Source organism: Sceloporus occidentalis, unplaced genomic scaffold (genome assembly GCF_023333645.1).
Source record: "Sceloporus occidentalis isolate IW3139 unplaced genomic scaffold, rSceOcc1.0.p SCAF_82, whole genome shotgun sequence".
Lineage (NCBI taxonomy): Eukaryota > Metazoa > Chordata > Lepidosauria > Squamata > Phrynosomatidae > Sceloporus > Sceloporus occidentalis.
The window spans coordinates 3863974-3877975 of NW_028317062.1; the positions used below are offsets into that span (position 1 = coordinate 3863974).

Consider the following 14002-nt stretch of genomic DNA (forward strand, 5'->3'; position numbering starts at 1 on the left):
TCGGCCTCTCTTGCTCTTATATCCAGTTTAGTTCTTGACTAATTTAAAACAAGTGTGCGATAAGTACCTCTGTTTTTCAGTTTATCATCTTGGATCAGGATAGAAATTATAAAATGTCTACAGCAGACACCAGTCTTGAGGGTTGGTGAATACCACCCATAATCTTAATTTTCCATGGGAAAAAAATATAAAATATAAATTAAGTCATTTTTATGTATCTAAAGAAGTCTTACAACGTATCTTCTTGCTGACGCATGTTATGTTTTAATTTCCACACCAGGTATTTTGGAGCCAGGAAGTGCAACCCACCCGACCCCACGATGCGGGATGTCGCACATAATGGATCCAAGGAGGCCTCTTGTTGAAAATGATTTTTCTTTGTCACCTCTCTGCTGCTAGGGGATCCTGCGTCTGCACTGAGCCTGGAGCAATAATTTACAGGTCCCTCTAGCAGCAAAGGAGTCAATGAAAAGAGTGTTGTGTTTGATACACTATGTCTGTTAGTTTTTGTATGGATGGGATGTTTTTATAAGCAGAAGGGGTACAATTGACTTTACTCAAAATGAACCTCTGATGGGGTTGTGACAGGTGGTTTAAATATATATCAAAATATAATACTTCATTATCCATTCATATTTTGCAATAGCCCTTCGATTTGTGTGAAATTGTGCTTTACAACTTTAAGCAGAAATGTATTAATTACACTCCTTGAAGCTTGTGAGGTTTGCTAGCCAACAGGTGTAATATTTTTTTGAGATTTTTAGTTCAAACATTTACCTCATGGAAGCTCAGTGGCGGTCTGTGGCAAAACATTATCTAATCAGTTTCCCGCCCTGAAGTTCTCCCCTCACCACGTCTACCTGAACCAAGCACCAACAACATGGGAGAGATAACCTAATGAGAAGAGGGGGTTAAGAAATCTTTTCCCATGGCATGCACCAAATGGGTTTTAATACTAATATATAGTGTTTATTTTAATCAGTAGACATAATTAAATTTAGTGTTTCGACATATGAAATATAGAATATGTGGGAGAAGTGACAGATCACCTTAGAATCTTTATTTTACATACTCAATAGCAAAGTAACTTTAGACATAGAAGCATTACATTAGTTCTTCAGACGCTGTATTGTGTTTTAAATGTGTAATTATAACCAAAAGAAGAACTAGATATAGTTACATTTTATTAAACGTAATTAATTCAAAGTATTTTTTGCCACCCGCCAATAAATGGTTCTATTGAAAATTTTACTAACTTTGACCATAAAGGATACAAGTTACTACTTGAATATTGAAATACACAGGGTATCGTGTCAGTGTCCCTATCCCGTCTTGTACTTGGGTGATCAGAAACTTTAAATAGAGGTATTAATAAAAAATATATATACCACATACTTGTGCTAGAGTGCCACTAGGATATCAATTCCTAAAAACAGTAAGTTAGACATGTACGTTGGGGCTAACTATGCTGTTTCACCTATACATAATGCTATAAATAGTTTTCAGCTCCTGTGGCAAATGCCCAGTTGGCTGCTGGTGTACAGTGCACTATTCTCACTGAGGTGCCTGGCTACATGCCTGGCTACATGCTATGTGATCTAAAAACGTTGGCAGCCACAGTTCCGTCATTTGGTGCCCACTGGACTTAACGTGCCAGGGCCATCTAGTCATCCCCATTCCCTAGTCCCCGGAAATTTTGACATGATTGATGTATTTCTGGTAAGGGTTTGGGTGAATAACACCCAGCATGTTTTCACACACATTTATATGCTTTTAATTCATTAGAAACATTAAAAGGCACTATTTTAATTTGTGTTTGCAACGGCCATCTTATCCAGATTCACCTTCCTATGGGTAATTCTGGTGCTAATAATTGTTTGGGAACATTTGCAATCCAGAATGAAATCGTTAAGTTTAACTGTGAACTTAAGTCCTGATGGAAATCCTCTTCTTTCTTTTAACCCTAAGCTACCATGTGCCTACAAAGCAGTTGATCAGTGATAAGATGACCTGTTTTATCCAAACATTTTAGAATATATCATAAAATAAGCAGAGATAACACACACACACATCTATCTATCTATATATATATATATATATATACACAACATTCACAGTGTAATCTTGCTAATCTCATGAGCCCATGTTTATAGAAAGTGCCCTTGTTATAGAGATAAACAGCTTGTTTCAATCAGATGTCCTATATGTTAGTCTCAGGTGTCCTTTAATATTAATGTCAACACAAGCATGTGCAAATTTTAAGATATGCTTCTTATCTAAAAATGATAGCCAATTTGGTAGCATTTTCTCTTGGATGGTGGCTTTTTGTGTTTTTGTACCTTTTGTTAACATTGATTTTGCTCTTTAAAGTCTATTTGCCGTTTTTGTTATCTAAAAATTGGGCTTTGTGTTATTGTAACTGCTTTATGTAGCAAAGTTGTATTGATGCCTCCTTTTTTGTGGGATAGTAATAATAATCACTTATTAACCAATCATGAGACAAGAATCTCTGGAACATTCATCTCTTGGCGGTCATTGTAGACTGGAATCCAGATACTGTGTCCAGAATATGACAAGAATGTGAAGGGGTTTTATACCGTCTTAACATATTATTTCATAATGCGTAAAGGCTTTGAAAGGTGTGGTTGAATGCATTATTTCTTTATTTTATTAGTTTCTACATTTTTTTTTATTTTATTTGAAAGAAGAAAATGTCACCTCCTAATATCAAAGTTCCAGCATTCAACCAGTTCTGTGAAGGTTGCTAGCATGGGTGGATTTTTCTATTACCCCATATGTAGTGTTGTACTAATGAAGCTTAAATCACAATCGGTCTTACCAAACACATTCATTGTACCCTATTAGATTTCTTTTCTGATATTGTTCCCCTGGTTTTTTTACCTAGTATGGAAACCTGGCCCTGGCTAGTAGTCCTTTTTTCTATAATCAAAAGTTAATTGGTTTTTACAGCTCAGTAGATCACACTGAATTGTTTTAACTTTACCTTAATTAAACAGACTCTTCATAGGACCGGCTGGACAACTTGATGTTTTATTAATCTTAATAGATACACTTGTGTTACCTTGTGTCATGCATCTGTTCAAATTCTATTAAATTATACTTACTTGATACTTATTTTGTGATATTAAATGTGATAGTCTTTCCTTACTAATGCCCTCTATTAAGGCGAGCTTTCCTTGCGTATTTAGTGCTTAAAATACATTATTTAAAGAAACAGACTTTTGTGATACGTCTCAGACAGAATCCGTTTTAACTTCTTCGCGGTGAAAGACATTCCATGCCTTCTTCATGACAATGATCCTCCATTCTAACATCCTCCATTCTAGCACAGGTAAGTCTTTTTGATGGTAAAGAGACAGTGTAAAGATGCTCCACACTAGCACCGTTACACTGACACTATTTTAATGCCCAAATGGAAGCTCGGGCATTAGGTTCCTGGGGTATCACAGCTGACACCATGGGAAATGTTGGACAGTCCAAAGGAGACCTTGGAAGTTGTACACAGACCCTGCTGGGGTCTCTCATGAGCCCCTGCCATTAAACACAGAAGGAGTGATCAGGAAAGCAAGGCTGCTTAGCACTGGGTCTTGAATTTTGTGTAGTTATCAAGCCAAGTTTCTTCCTTTAAAAAAGTGAATAAAAATATCTGAAGAAAATAGTTAAAATAAAATCCAAAATAAATATAGAATCCTTGTGCTGTCATTTTGGCATCTTTAGCGGTACCTGCTAATACAAGAGAATTTTTAATGATGTTGCACCCAAAACAATTGGAAAAACAAATAAAGTGAAAAGAAAGTTTTTAAAAAGCAACCCCTCATACATTTTCCGTGATAAGTACAAAACTTGTTTTTCCAATATTTGAAACAAAAAAATATATAATAAAAAAAAAAACTATAATATATATGTGTGTGTAACTTGTGTGGGTAATCTAAACCCATGAGAGGGATCTCACAGTTGAACAAAAACCAAAATAGCTAAATATACATTGGTGCATAAGTGTAAACATGCAAAACAGCCTTGGTCCTTAAGGACATTATCATATTAATCTTCAGTTTGTTTACTGTATGAATTATGTGATTCATTAACCCTCTTTTGCTGAAGGGACAATGCAATATTCATTCATAAATGGGTTGGCATTCCTTATATTCAATACACAGTACACAATTCGAACATACAATGGGAATGGATTATTTAATTGTAATGTTCTATGTCATCTCATCTTAATGAATAAACCCCAAGGGGCATGTATAAATGTAAAAAGCTCAGAGATGGTATAAAAAACATAAATCAGAAGCAAAGCTCCTATGGTGGTGTTCATGTAGGATCTGTGCAAGACTGCAATAGGCACTTTTTTCATAAGGAACTTCTTCTTAACTATGTCAGTGCTGGCTTCCAGCATCGATCTGCGTCAAACTGGGTTCTTAGAGCCGTTTCAAAGTATCACTGGAGCCCAGGTAAATATGAGGGTGGTCCTGGTTCACTTGTAGAAACTCCCTCTATAATAACAAGTGTTAATATTCTGATACGAATTTAAGCATACAGCAGCTAGAAAATAGAATGCTATTACCGGCTAATTCTTTCACCATCCTGTTTAAATTTATCTGTGAAGTTTGCACACTATTCCGCTGCCAAACAAAATATAATTTTCATTGTTTTATTTCTTCTCCAGGTTTAGAGCGACTAGGTGGGGTTTTTTATGTATTAATGCTATTGAAACTAAAATATAATAATTGCAATAAAATCCTGTCCTACACCTAACAGTATGTATCAATATTTATTTTGGCTGATAAACATAACATATAAATAAAAAAGAAGCAACAAATAATGCTGTTGACATGTAGGCCTTAACAGCAACATTAAAATGATTCCTGTGACGTAATGTGTATTTTATTTATAATATATACATCATATATGTGTGTAACATCTAGTTAAAGGTACAATGATCACACTAGTTTATTGGGTTCTATGTTAAGAATGCTTTTCAACCATGTTTTGTAGAAAGCAAGGAAGTGTAACTGATAATCAACTACTTGATCAATTTTTATATCCCCCATAATGCAGGATAACATCTCATAATCCCTCATAATGCAGGCGATGGTCAGCAGCATGTAAACATTATATATGTCCTCTCAGTGATGAATTGCTTCCAACTTCTTCTCAGGTTGTGGATCAATCTGCTTCCCTTTCAGAGTTGACAGCCACCTGTGCTCACAAAACCTGTACTGATTACTGGCGGTGCGGAATACGAAAACAGTTAAAAAGAGAATTTTTAAACACCATTCATCATTCCACTTGCCAGCAGCATAATACTTCTTTTCCTTGTTGCCAAACACATTTTAAAGACAGAAAGTTATTTCTCCCCATCTGTGCGCCTCATTCACAAGGGCCTTTATTTTTGAATATCTTAGAATTCTGCTTTCTATTCCTTATATTTACAACTGCTAGTACTGCTTTAGGTCAAGTGCTGCACATCTTATTGTTCAAGAGTCTCTTTGTTTTGTGTAAAGATATTAATATTACTTTTTGATTAGAGCTGTTTATCTTATTTGATGTCATTTGAAGTATGCCCGACAAGGTGGCTCTTAATAAACTATCTCAATATGGTATATGATAGTATAAGTATTATTTAGGCACAACTATTTAAAGAATTATATAAATAATTCAATTATTTCCTAAAAAATGAGTGGGGGACATTCTACTGCAGTTGCAGTATATCAGTAACATAATCTATAGGGGGGCTGGTGCAAAATATCCTCAACTTTACCCTCTCTCACCCCAAAATCTCCTTACTTCATTCCCATTGTTATCCTTTAATAGGAAAAGTTATATGACCATAGTAGTAGTAGCTAACAGACCATCATAAACCTGCGCAACACGGGGAGTAGTGGTAAAGATTAGCCACAACTACCCTGGTCTACAATTGCGATGGTGTTCAGCTAGTGATGGCGGTCTGTATATCATGGTAGCTGCAGTCAACAACAGATACGTTAGTGTAGACCACCACAACCCCAGTCTAAAACTCCAGCTAGCAATATGGCTTAATATTACTCTAGATGTGGTTAACAAAAGTTAGTGTTATTGAAACTTATTTCATCCCCCATAGCCCAATCTACGGTTACTAGCTACTATTCCTACTATTGCTGGCTCAACATTATGGGGGTTGCAGTCAAGAAAAGTTAATATTGCGTGGTGTAGTGTAGCATTCTGAGGTATTACAAAGAGGAGAGTGAAAAAGGGACATAAATGCTACAAACTAAAATTGGAGGCTTGGTAGTATTCCAAGCAGTTGTGGTTACATTTAGTACTCAGAGTGCTGTTATTATATTTGTCATGATGTTCAGTCAGCCAGATGGATGGCTGGAAATCATGAGGTGTGCATTCCACAGCAGCTGACTAACTCCCACCAGTCTGTGCCAATCCATAATGATATAAAAAACCTTTGGTTATCAGTTGTTGAGTGGTCACACTGATTCAACTCCTTGGTAAGCAATATAGCCATGAAAAATTTGCCAGAAACTAGCCAAACTTGGGGTAATTTCAGGTAGTGGTGGGGTAAACAATATATCGCCATATAGTGTGATGAATAGCCAATCCATATCCCTTGGATAGGTTTTTTTAATGGCATTCACCTGGTATGCGCTGAAGAGCTTTGATTTGTGTACCTCGTGTCTGCAGCCTGCAAACTGCAGGATACCAGAGTGAAGGGGAGGTGTCCAGCTAGAGGGAGTGGAAGAGAGCAGACCAAACCACTCTGACAGCAGGGGTTTTACAGAATTAAATAAGAGCTCTTTTGCTATCAGGTGTTATTTTCTGCCTCTATGTCTAGTTAACCAAACTCTAAGCAGCCTACTGTCTCCCCTCCCCGTGCTTTTTCTCCAGGCTGCCCCCTCTTGCTCCCCCACCCTGACACCCATGACCTGGAGTATGGTAGACAGGTGAACTATAATCCCAGATAAATCTAGCACTATCACTGACTGCCTCACATTCCTAACTTCCATCAGTCTGTGGCTGCTAATGACAAGCTGAAATGGCCTCAGCACACTTATGTCTATGTTTGTGAAAACATTTAAGAAAATATAAAAAATCTCAACAGGTCAATCACAGCCATAATCATCAATGAGCCCATTCTGCTGATTTTGTTGGCTACCTATCAGTCATTTATATGTACCCTCCAATAAACAGTCCCTTACCGCTTTACCTCATCAAAGAAAGCTAAATAATTGGTTGTAATGGCACTAAAACGTGGCTTACTAATCAAGACATTTTACAATTTTGCAGATGTTGCCATTCGTTTCCATTTGTTTTGTTGGGGGTCCTCCTCAATTAGTCTGTGTTCACTAAATAAACATCACGGTTTTTAGCGTGGCACCCATTCAAACTTCGAGTACTCAACGCTTATAACTCCACCACCGGATCAATAAGAAGTTGTATTCAAGATTAAATCCTGGACAAGTAATATCTAAAGGAATGACACAGATTAAAGAAGGCTTTGGTAGTAAAGAAGCAAGGTGATCAATAAAGTTTATTTAACAGCATTTTTCAAACCTTCACTTGTATTATTATATTTATTTTATATAAGTTTATATTATCGAACAGTAAAAGGCATAGCATTTCAAAAAAGAGGAGGTGCACTTAAAAATAAATAAAGGGTGTAATCCAATTAAATTATTTAATACCCCTCTATACCCCTTATTTCTGTAAAATTAAATTGTTATGTTACATACTACTTGTTATGTCCTGTACCCATTGTACAGCACTGCAGAATATTTATTATATAATATATATATATATATATGATATGTTATTTTAACATGTGTACCCCTAGAGCTTCCGTAAAACTGCAAGATGGCGTCATGTAATAAAGCAGGAAGATGGCAGCTCTTACATACAGCTACAAACAGCACAACAAAAAAAGTTGATTTTTATGTTATCACCAAGGAAACCATGTAATTATACAGGTAAGGGTAAGAAAATAAACTTTGGGAAAATCCCAATGTAATTGCAATAGTGCACATAGCGTTGTATATAATAAAAAGGCCACCACTAATGTTGAAGAGATGCTTTATTATTAGTAGTATTATCATAAGGAATTAAAGACAGATGTACATTCAAAGGAGTAATATTCCCCTTTTGGTTTATTTTACATGCGCATAGTTTAAATCTGGCGACGTGTACTTGTGGGGTGTTTTTTTGCATCAATTATAGCGGTGCAAATTTTTTCTGCAGAAAGAAATCCATCAGTTCTCCCTAAATCCTTAAGCTTTCGCAAAGTTATTTTTATGTACAGTGAGACTTGGATGTTTTTTTTGTATCTTTCCAAACATTTTGAAAACTGTTGGAAAAATTTGGTTCATTTCAAGGTGTGAAAATAAATATCTTTATTTTGACCTTCATTATTATATGGATTATCAACAAATTCTCACAAAATGAAGACCCTAGTGCTACCTAATGCCTACATTTTTAATTGACCCATTTGGGTTGCTTTAGCAAACAAAGAAATATATAATAGATACATTTCAATGTTTATGATTTTTTATGTAATAGTATTTTAGTTCTACATTGTTTCTTGCAGAGAAAAGATGTCTCTGGTTTCATTTATGGTCTGACATTGCCAGAAGAGTCCCCTTACCTAAGATGTGCAGTAACCATGGCAAATTAATTGTCATAGGTACTTGTGCCCCTTTTACTACTTTGCACCATATTTGCTCCATATACACCCCTATTGCGTTAAATGAAAAAAATAATTAAGCAATTATTTTTTTTCCTTGTAACATTTGATTTGATGATACATTTTGGCTTCCTCAGGCAGTCGCGTAAAGCTGTCATTTACAGCTGCTGTAAAACTGCTGAAAATTAGTAGTGTACCAATGATGGAAAACATCCAATATCAAAGTTTACTTCCAAAGTAAGTAAAATGTATAGGTAAAAATAAATTTGTTCTATCTTAGAAAGCATTTCCAAAAGGTTTAGGTAACCAAATACACAATGGGTCACTATATCATATTTTAATTTGAAAAAAAATTAAAAAAATCCATGAATATGTGTATATATAGAAAATCAGTCCATGTTACTAAACCTTCCATCACGCAAATTCTTCAATTTTGGTCAACTGAACAAAAAACCTCTACTAATCCCCCAAAATATATCGTACTATAGAGACCTAAAAAATTCACAGCCTCTCTATGTCCCACTCACTATACGTTTTATCCAAATACACGCTCTCCACGATCTTTGAAAACTGTAATTTCTTTCTTGATGAAAATGTTTGCACCGCCAGTAAGCATAGCGTATGGAGCATTACAAAATAAGATCTTAAGTAATTACAAGACTATACCTCTCATGGGTACATTGGAAGCAAGATATTTACAAACCTCCCTGGGGATTTTTAACCCTTTTTCTGCCTCACACTTTCAAAGCCTTTTGGCTCCTATAGACATTGAGTCATCAACTCTCATTTGTAAAGGAGCCGGTTTTGCAATATGTTACATATCAACTGGCAGTAAAAGAGTTAAAATGAAAATGATCATTGTAAGAGCCATGTTTAAAGAGCATTATATATATAATAGGTTACTCATTTAAAACCTATATAGCTATAACCTATATAGCTTACAATATGAGTGATATTAAGTTCCATAAAATACATCCTGGTTTCTTTGCTCTTAGCTACTATGAAGTTACGAAAATAAGTATGTTCCTGATCAGAAATTTTTTTTTTTTCTATTTCATCCACTTCCATTATCATGCTATAAGCACAGCACCGAGGATTAGGGAAGACGTTCATTCACATACCTCCTGCTTTAAAAAGTAACAATGAAACAATAAGTCCACGTTTAATTGTTTTACCACAATACCTTTATACATAATCCCAATATTTTCTAAATAGGCAAACTCAAAAGTGTGTATGATCTGTATTTCTTCTTTTGTTGGGAATGTCATGAAAAGTTTGTGAGTTACAAAAAGAAAAGACAAATATACAGAGCACAGCGGAGAAAAAGGAAGACTCTCACCTTCTAATCAGTTCACCCTTTGTATTTGGGTTATAATATATATATATATATATATATATATAATAATTATATATATATTAATGTGATTATTAACGAGAGAGCAGAGAAACCAGGAAGTAGGGAAAGTCCATTCATCAAAATCTCTTTTACAGTTAAATTACACCCATTGGTGGGCTACTTTGTGTCAAAGAATTTGGGCTACCACTACCATTGTCCAAAATCCTGCATTTTTTCAGAGGGGTAGGTGCCATACACATTTGGGCAAAATCGCATTTGTAATTTGGATAATTACTGTGAGCCAATTATATGTTTATATATATGTATGTATATATATATGTAAATATATATATATATATATATATATATATATATATATATATATATATACACACAAACTGGTATATAACATAATATATCAATTGGGATTGTCTTCAGAAAAAAAGCCTAGAGACTGATTAATTAGATTAATTAGAAATAAATGATTCTATGGTATACTGAAAATTGCTTATGTACTGTTATGTTAGACACAGAAAAACATAAAACATCAGAGATCCTCTATACCACACATATAATTCATTTTATACTTTATCTAGATGGGCATTTAAGGTTGATGCACAGAATGAAGGAGCTTTGAACTTCTCGGTTGCCACAGCTATAAAAGCTAAAGTTAACCCAAGTCGTATTGCATTGAATATCCTGCATTTTAACAGAAGAGGCGACGTTAAGCCCTTTCTCAGGAAATGAGAAACATAAGACAAATCATCCCCCCCCCCCCCGGATAAAATGTGAAGTACTGAAAGAAAACCTTGCTTTGATTAAACTATTACATTTCACTGACGAACCCCTGACAAAATATAAAGTAGGGTTTAAAATCTAATTCTTCCTCAATTTTCTAAATGTTGTACGTCCTCTTAATGATTCACCAGTCCTTGATGTATAAACCTCAACAACGTTTTCCCTTCCCTCAGCAAGGTCTGCTGCAGAAGAAGAGGCACTAAACTGGGTGCTAAACTGTCTTGCGGGACAATCCAAGGTTCCCACAGGCTTTGAAATACTTCCACTAGGTGCATTATATAGTTGAATAAAATGTTGGAAAATATATTGCTTGACCAGCATTCTATACGAGAATGTTAAATATTGAGTTCCTCATTTTTTGTTAGTGGACCTTGTGTTGCCAATTTATAAAGCAATGCTTTCTAGATTGTTTTCCAAACAGTGAGAGCCATATTTACTGATATTTATAATATTTTAACACATTTAAAATGTTGGATAGTAGCGCATGATCAAATTAGTTAACTTTTTTGCTTCAATTAGAACACATCATCTATGGGTATGTGACATTTTGGCTTTCATCTGAGACTGACGTCTTTATTCTGCACAGGAGTTTCTATCACACCAGTAAATATATCATTTTTATTATGTGTCATACCAAATGTGGAATGTGTCACCTCAAAAATCTGTTTGACACCCAGCAAAATAATCCTAATTATAATCCCCAACGCAAAGAGATACTAGCACCCGCCATGAAATAGCTCCACAGTCATCTATAGAAGGAGATTAGGAGATTAAGGGTAACTCTTCTCTAAACTCGCATCTCATCTGTTCTCACATCTCGGACTGCACATCTAATTCGTTCAAAACAAAGCAGTCCATGGAGAATCAGCCATTTTTAAACCTCTGTACAAATTACACAGTTGTCTGTAAGGCCAAATTTTTATTCACATCCAGAATAATGGTATAAAATATAAGCATTTACAATTGCATGTAGAGACGGACATCTCTATCCAACCTAATATTGCTCTGTCTCTCTGACTGTGTGCTAATAAGGAAATATGATGAACCACTATTTTAAAAATAAATCTCTTAAGAGAGCCCCCAGGGATACAGTTAAAGTGACGGATGCATGGTTATTTTAGAGGAATCGTTTCTACATAAGGTACTTGATGAGGGTTCAATCACATAACCTTTGCCTTTTTAGAAAATAGATCACATAGTGTTATGTCCCTGCCAATCTATCTGCTTGTGAGACTTGTGGTCCAGATCTCGCTAAAAGCTTTTAGATGGCACGAACAGACACTGACATTTCCCCTAAAATGTTTGTGGTTTAGAACGCTGAAAGTGACGGGACATCAACAATTAGACAAGAATCTCAGGATCTACTTCTCTACACACAGAAGAAGAGTACGAGATTCTAGTAAAAATTTAAAAAAAGGATAAAACACTGAACCAACACAATCACTGTAAAATGAAATGACTTTAACATTGCTATGTCTGGAATTATGTACCTAAAGGTTAACGATTGTGTGTAGACAAAGAACATAACGCACTTCAAAACAAGGCACCAACACACAACATCAAATCCCATGACACAGACAAGATCGAAAGACAAGAAGATTTTTCTTTCTGAAATCCGATGTGTGGAATGGATTACGCAACGCTCTGCAGGCCTGTAGCATGGGCAATTTGTAAGGGTAATTAAAGGGATAACGAGCAACGCTCTGACTACTCTCAGCAGAATTCTGCATGCTTGAGGACTGTGTTTGATCCGCTCTCACAGGGTCTCCCTAGAAAGGACCGGATCACGTAAAGTTCTGCATATAGGAAGTACTGCATATCTGTTATAATAATGTCACCTATTGCTGAATGCCCTGATAATCTCTAAATTAAATACAATACGCTTTTCTTCTAGTTAAACTACTAAAGCACGGCCATCACATAACCTGAGTAACTAAGTTACAATGCGGTGAAAAGGCTTTTATCTGTCACTTTAATATATATTAGGACCTACCTACTACCACTGGATCCTGATGCCTGTGTCTTTAAACCTATATGTGCAAGCTGATTTTTGTCTGGTATTGCCTTTTTTCCCCCCAAACCTAAGGGAGTGCTGGACTTGGGTTTGATTAAGACAAGATTACTTTATTTCTAATGCAAGTATGTTTTATAAACCATGAATGTTTTAACGTCCATGTGCATATATATATATATATAATTTTGTTGCTGAAAATCCATGCACAGTCATGTTGCTTTTGGAGGTTATCATACAAAATGGTATTGACCACACAATGTAAATTATGTGTACGGTTAAAAAAAAATAATACAAACAGCTCTATTTTAAAGAGAAGAGGCATGGCCGTATCTAGGTGATCCACATAAAAGACAGACAGACCCACAGAGCAGAGAGATGGACGTAGGGAGAGTCGTACGATGTACTAATAGTTAGCCTACACAGTGTCACAGATGGAGAGATTCTGAGGATAGGCGAGTTCCCTGAATGCCCCACTTTCTGTGCGTGCTAAGTAACTGGAGGCTTCACTCAGATCCGATCTTTACACTCCCTGTGTCCCAGGTCGCTTATTCTGCAGGGAGGGGATCTGATGTGATATCAAAGACCTCATTTTGAGCCAGAGCAGTGCCTGTTAAATAAAAGGGCAAAAGTTACAAGATGTTTCAATAAAAGAATAAACCGGCTACACAACAAGACATCTTCAGTTCATTGTATCAACTATTTACATTACCCGACTGATTACAAATAAAATACTAAGCATAGCTATTGAGTCCACTGTTTGGTTTCCACCATTTAATAGATCCATTAATAATAATGCCTTCTACAGATTACTGGTCAGTGTGTGTCAGTGTACGTCAGTGTGTGTCAGTAGTGCTTGTGCAAGATTTTTGTTGTTGGCAGAGAATTTAGGAAGATGTCTTGTTTGTCTAACAACACCCTAGTGACTTATCAGACCCCACAAAGCTCAAACCTGCTCTTGAGCATATGTGGACTCATGCCTCCCAGCTGCCTTTGAGAAGTATACATGAAATTTGTACTGCATGATATCATACTAAATTCTAGACACTAGTTGCTCCTTCAGCATTGTACCCACCAAGATGGTCCTTTGCATGCTGGCACATAGAAATCTAGTGACCTCTTTTGTTCTTTTATGAAGCTGGCCCTTTATAATGCACACTTAAGGCTT

At 35.8% G+C, this 14002-nt stretch overlaps 1 protein-coding gene across 1 annotated transcript in view; it reads left to right on the top strand.

The window, feature by feature from the left end:
• The window catches only part of LOC149285281 (protein phosphatase 1 regulatory subunit 1A-like), a 66256-nt gene extending 55484 nt beyond the window's left edge, over positions 1-10772 (top strand). Inside the window, exons 6-7 of the mRNA XM_089495627.1 lie at positions 8827-8926; positions 10622-10772. Coding sequence (XP_089351753.1) covers positions 8827-8926; positions 10622-10772 — 251 coding nt within the window. The remainder of the gene's footprint in view (positions 1-8826; positions 8927-10621) is intronic.
• The last annotated feature ends 3230 nt before the right edge of the window (positions 10773-14002 follow it).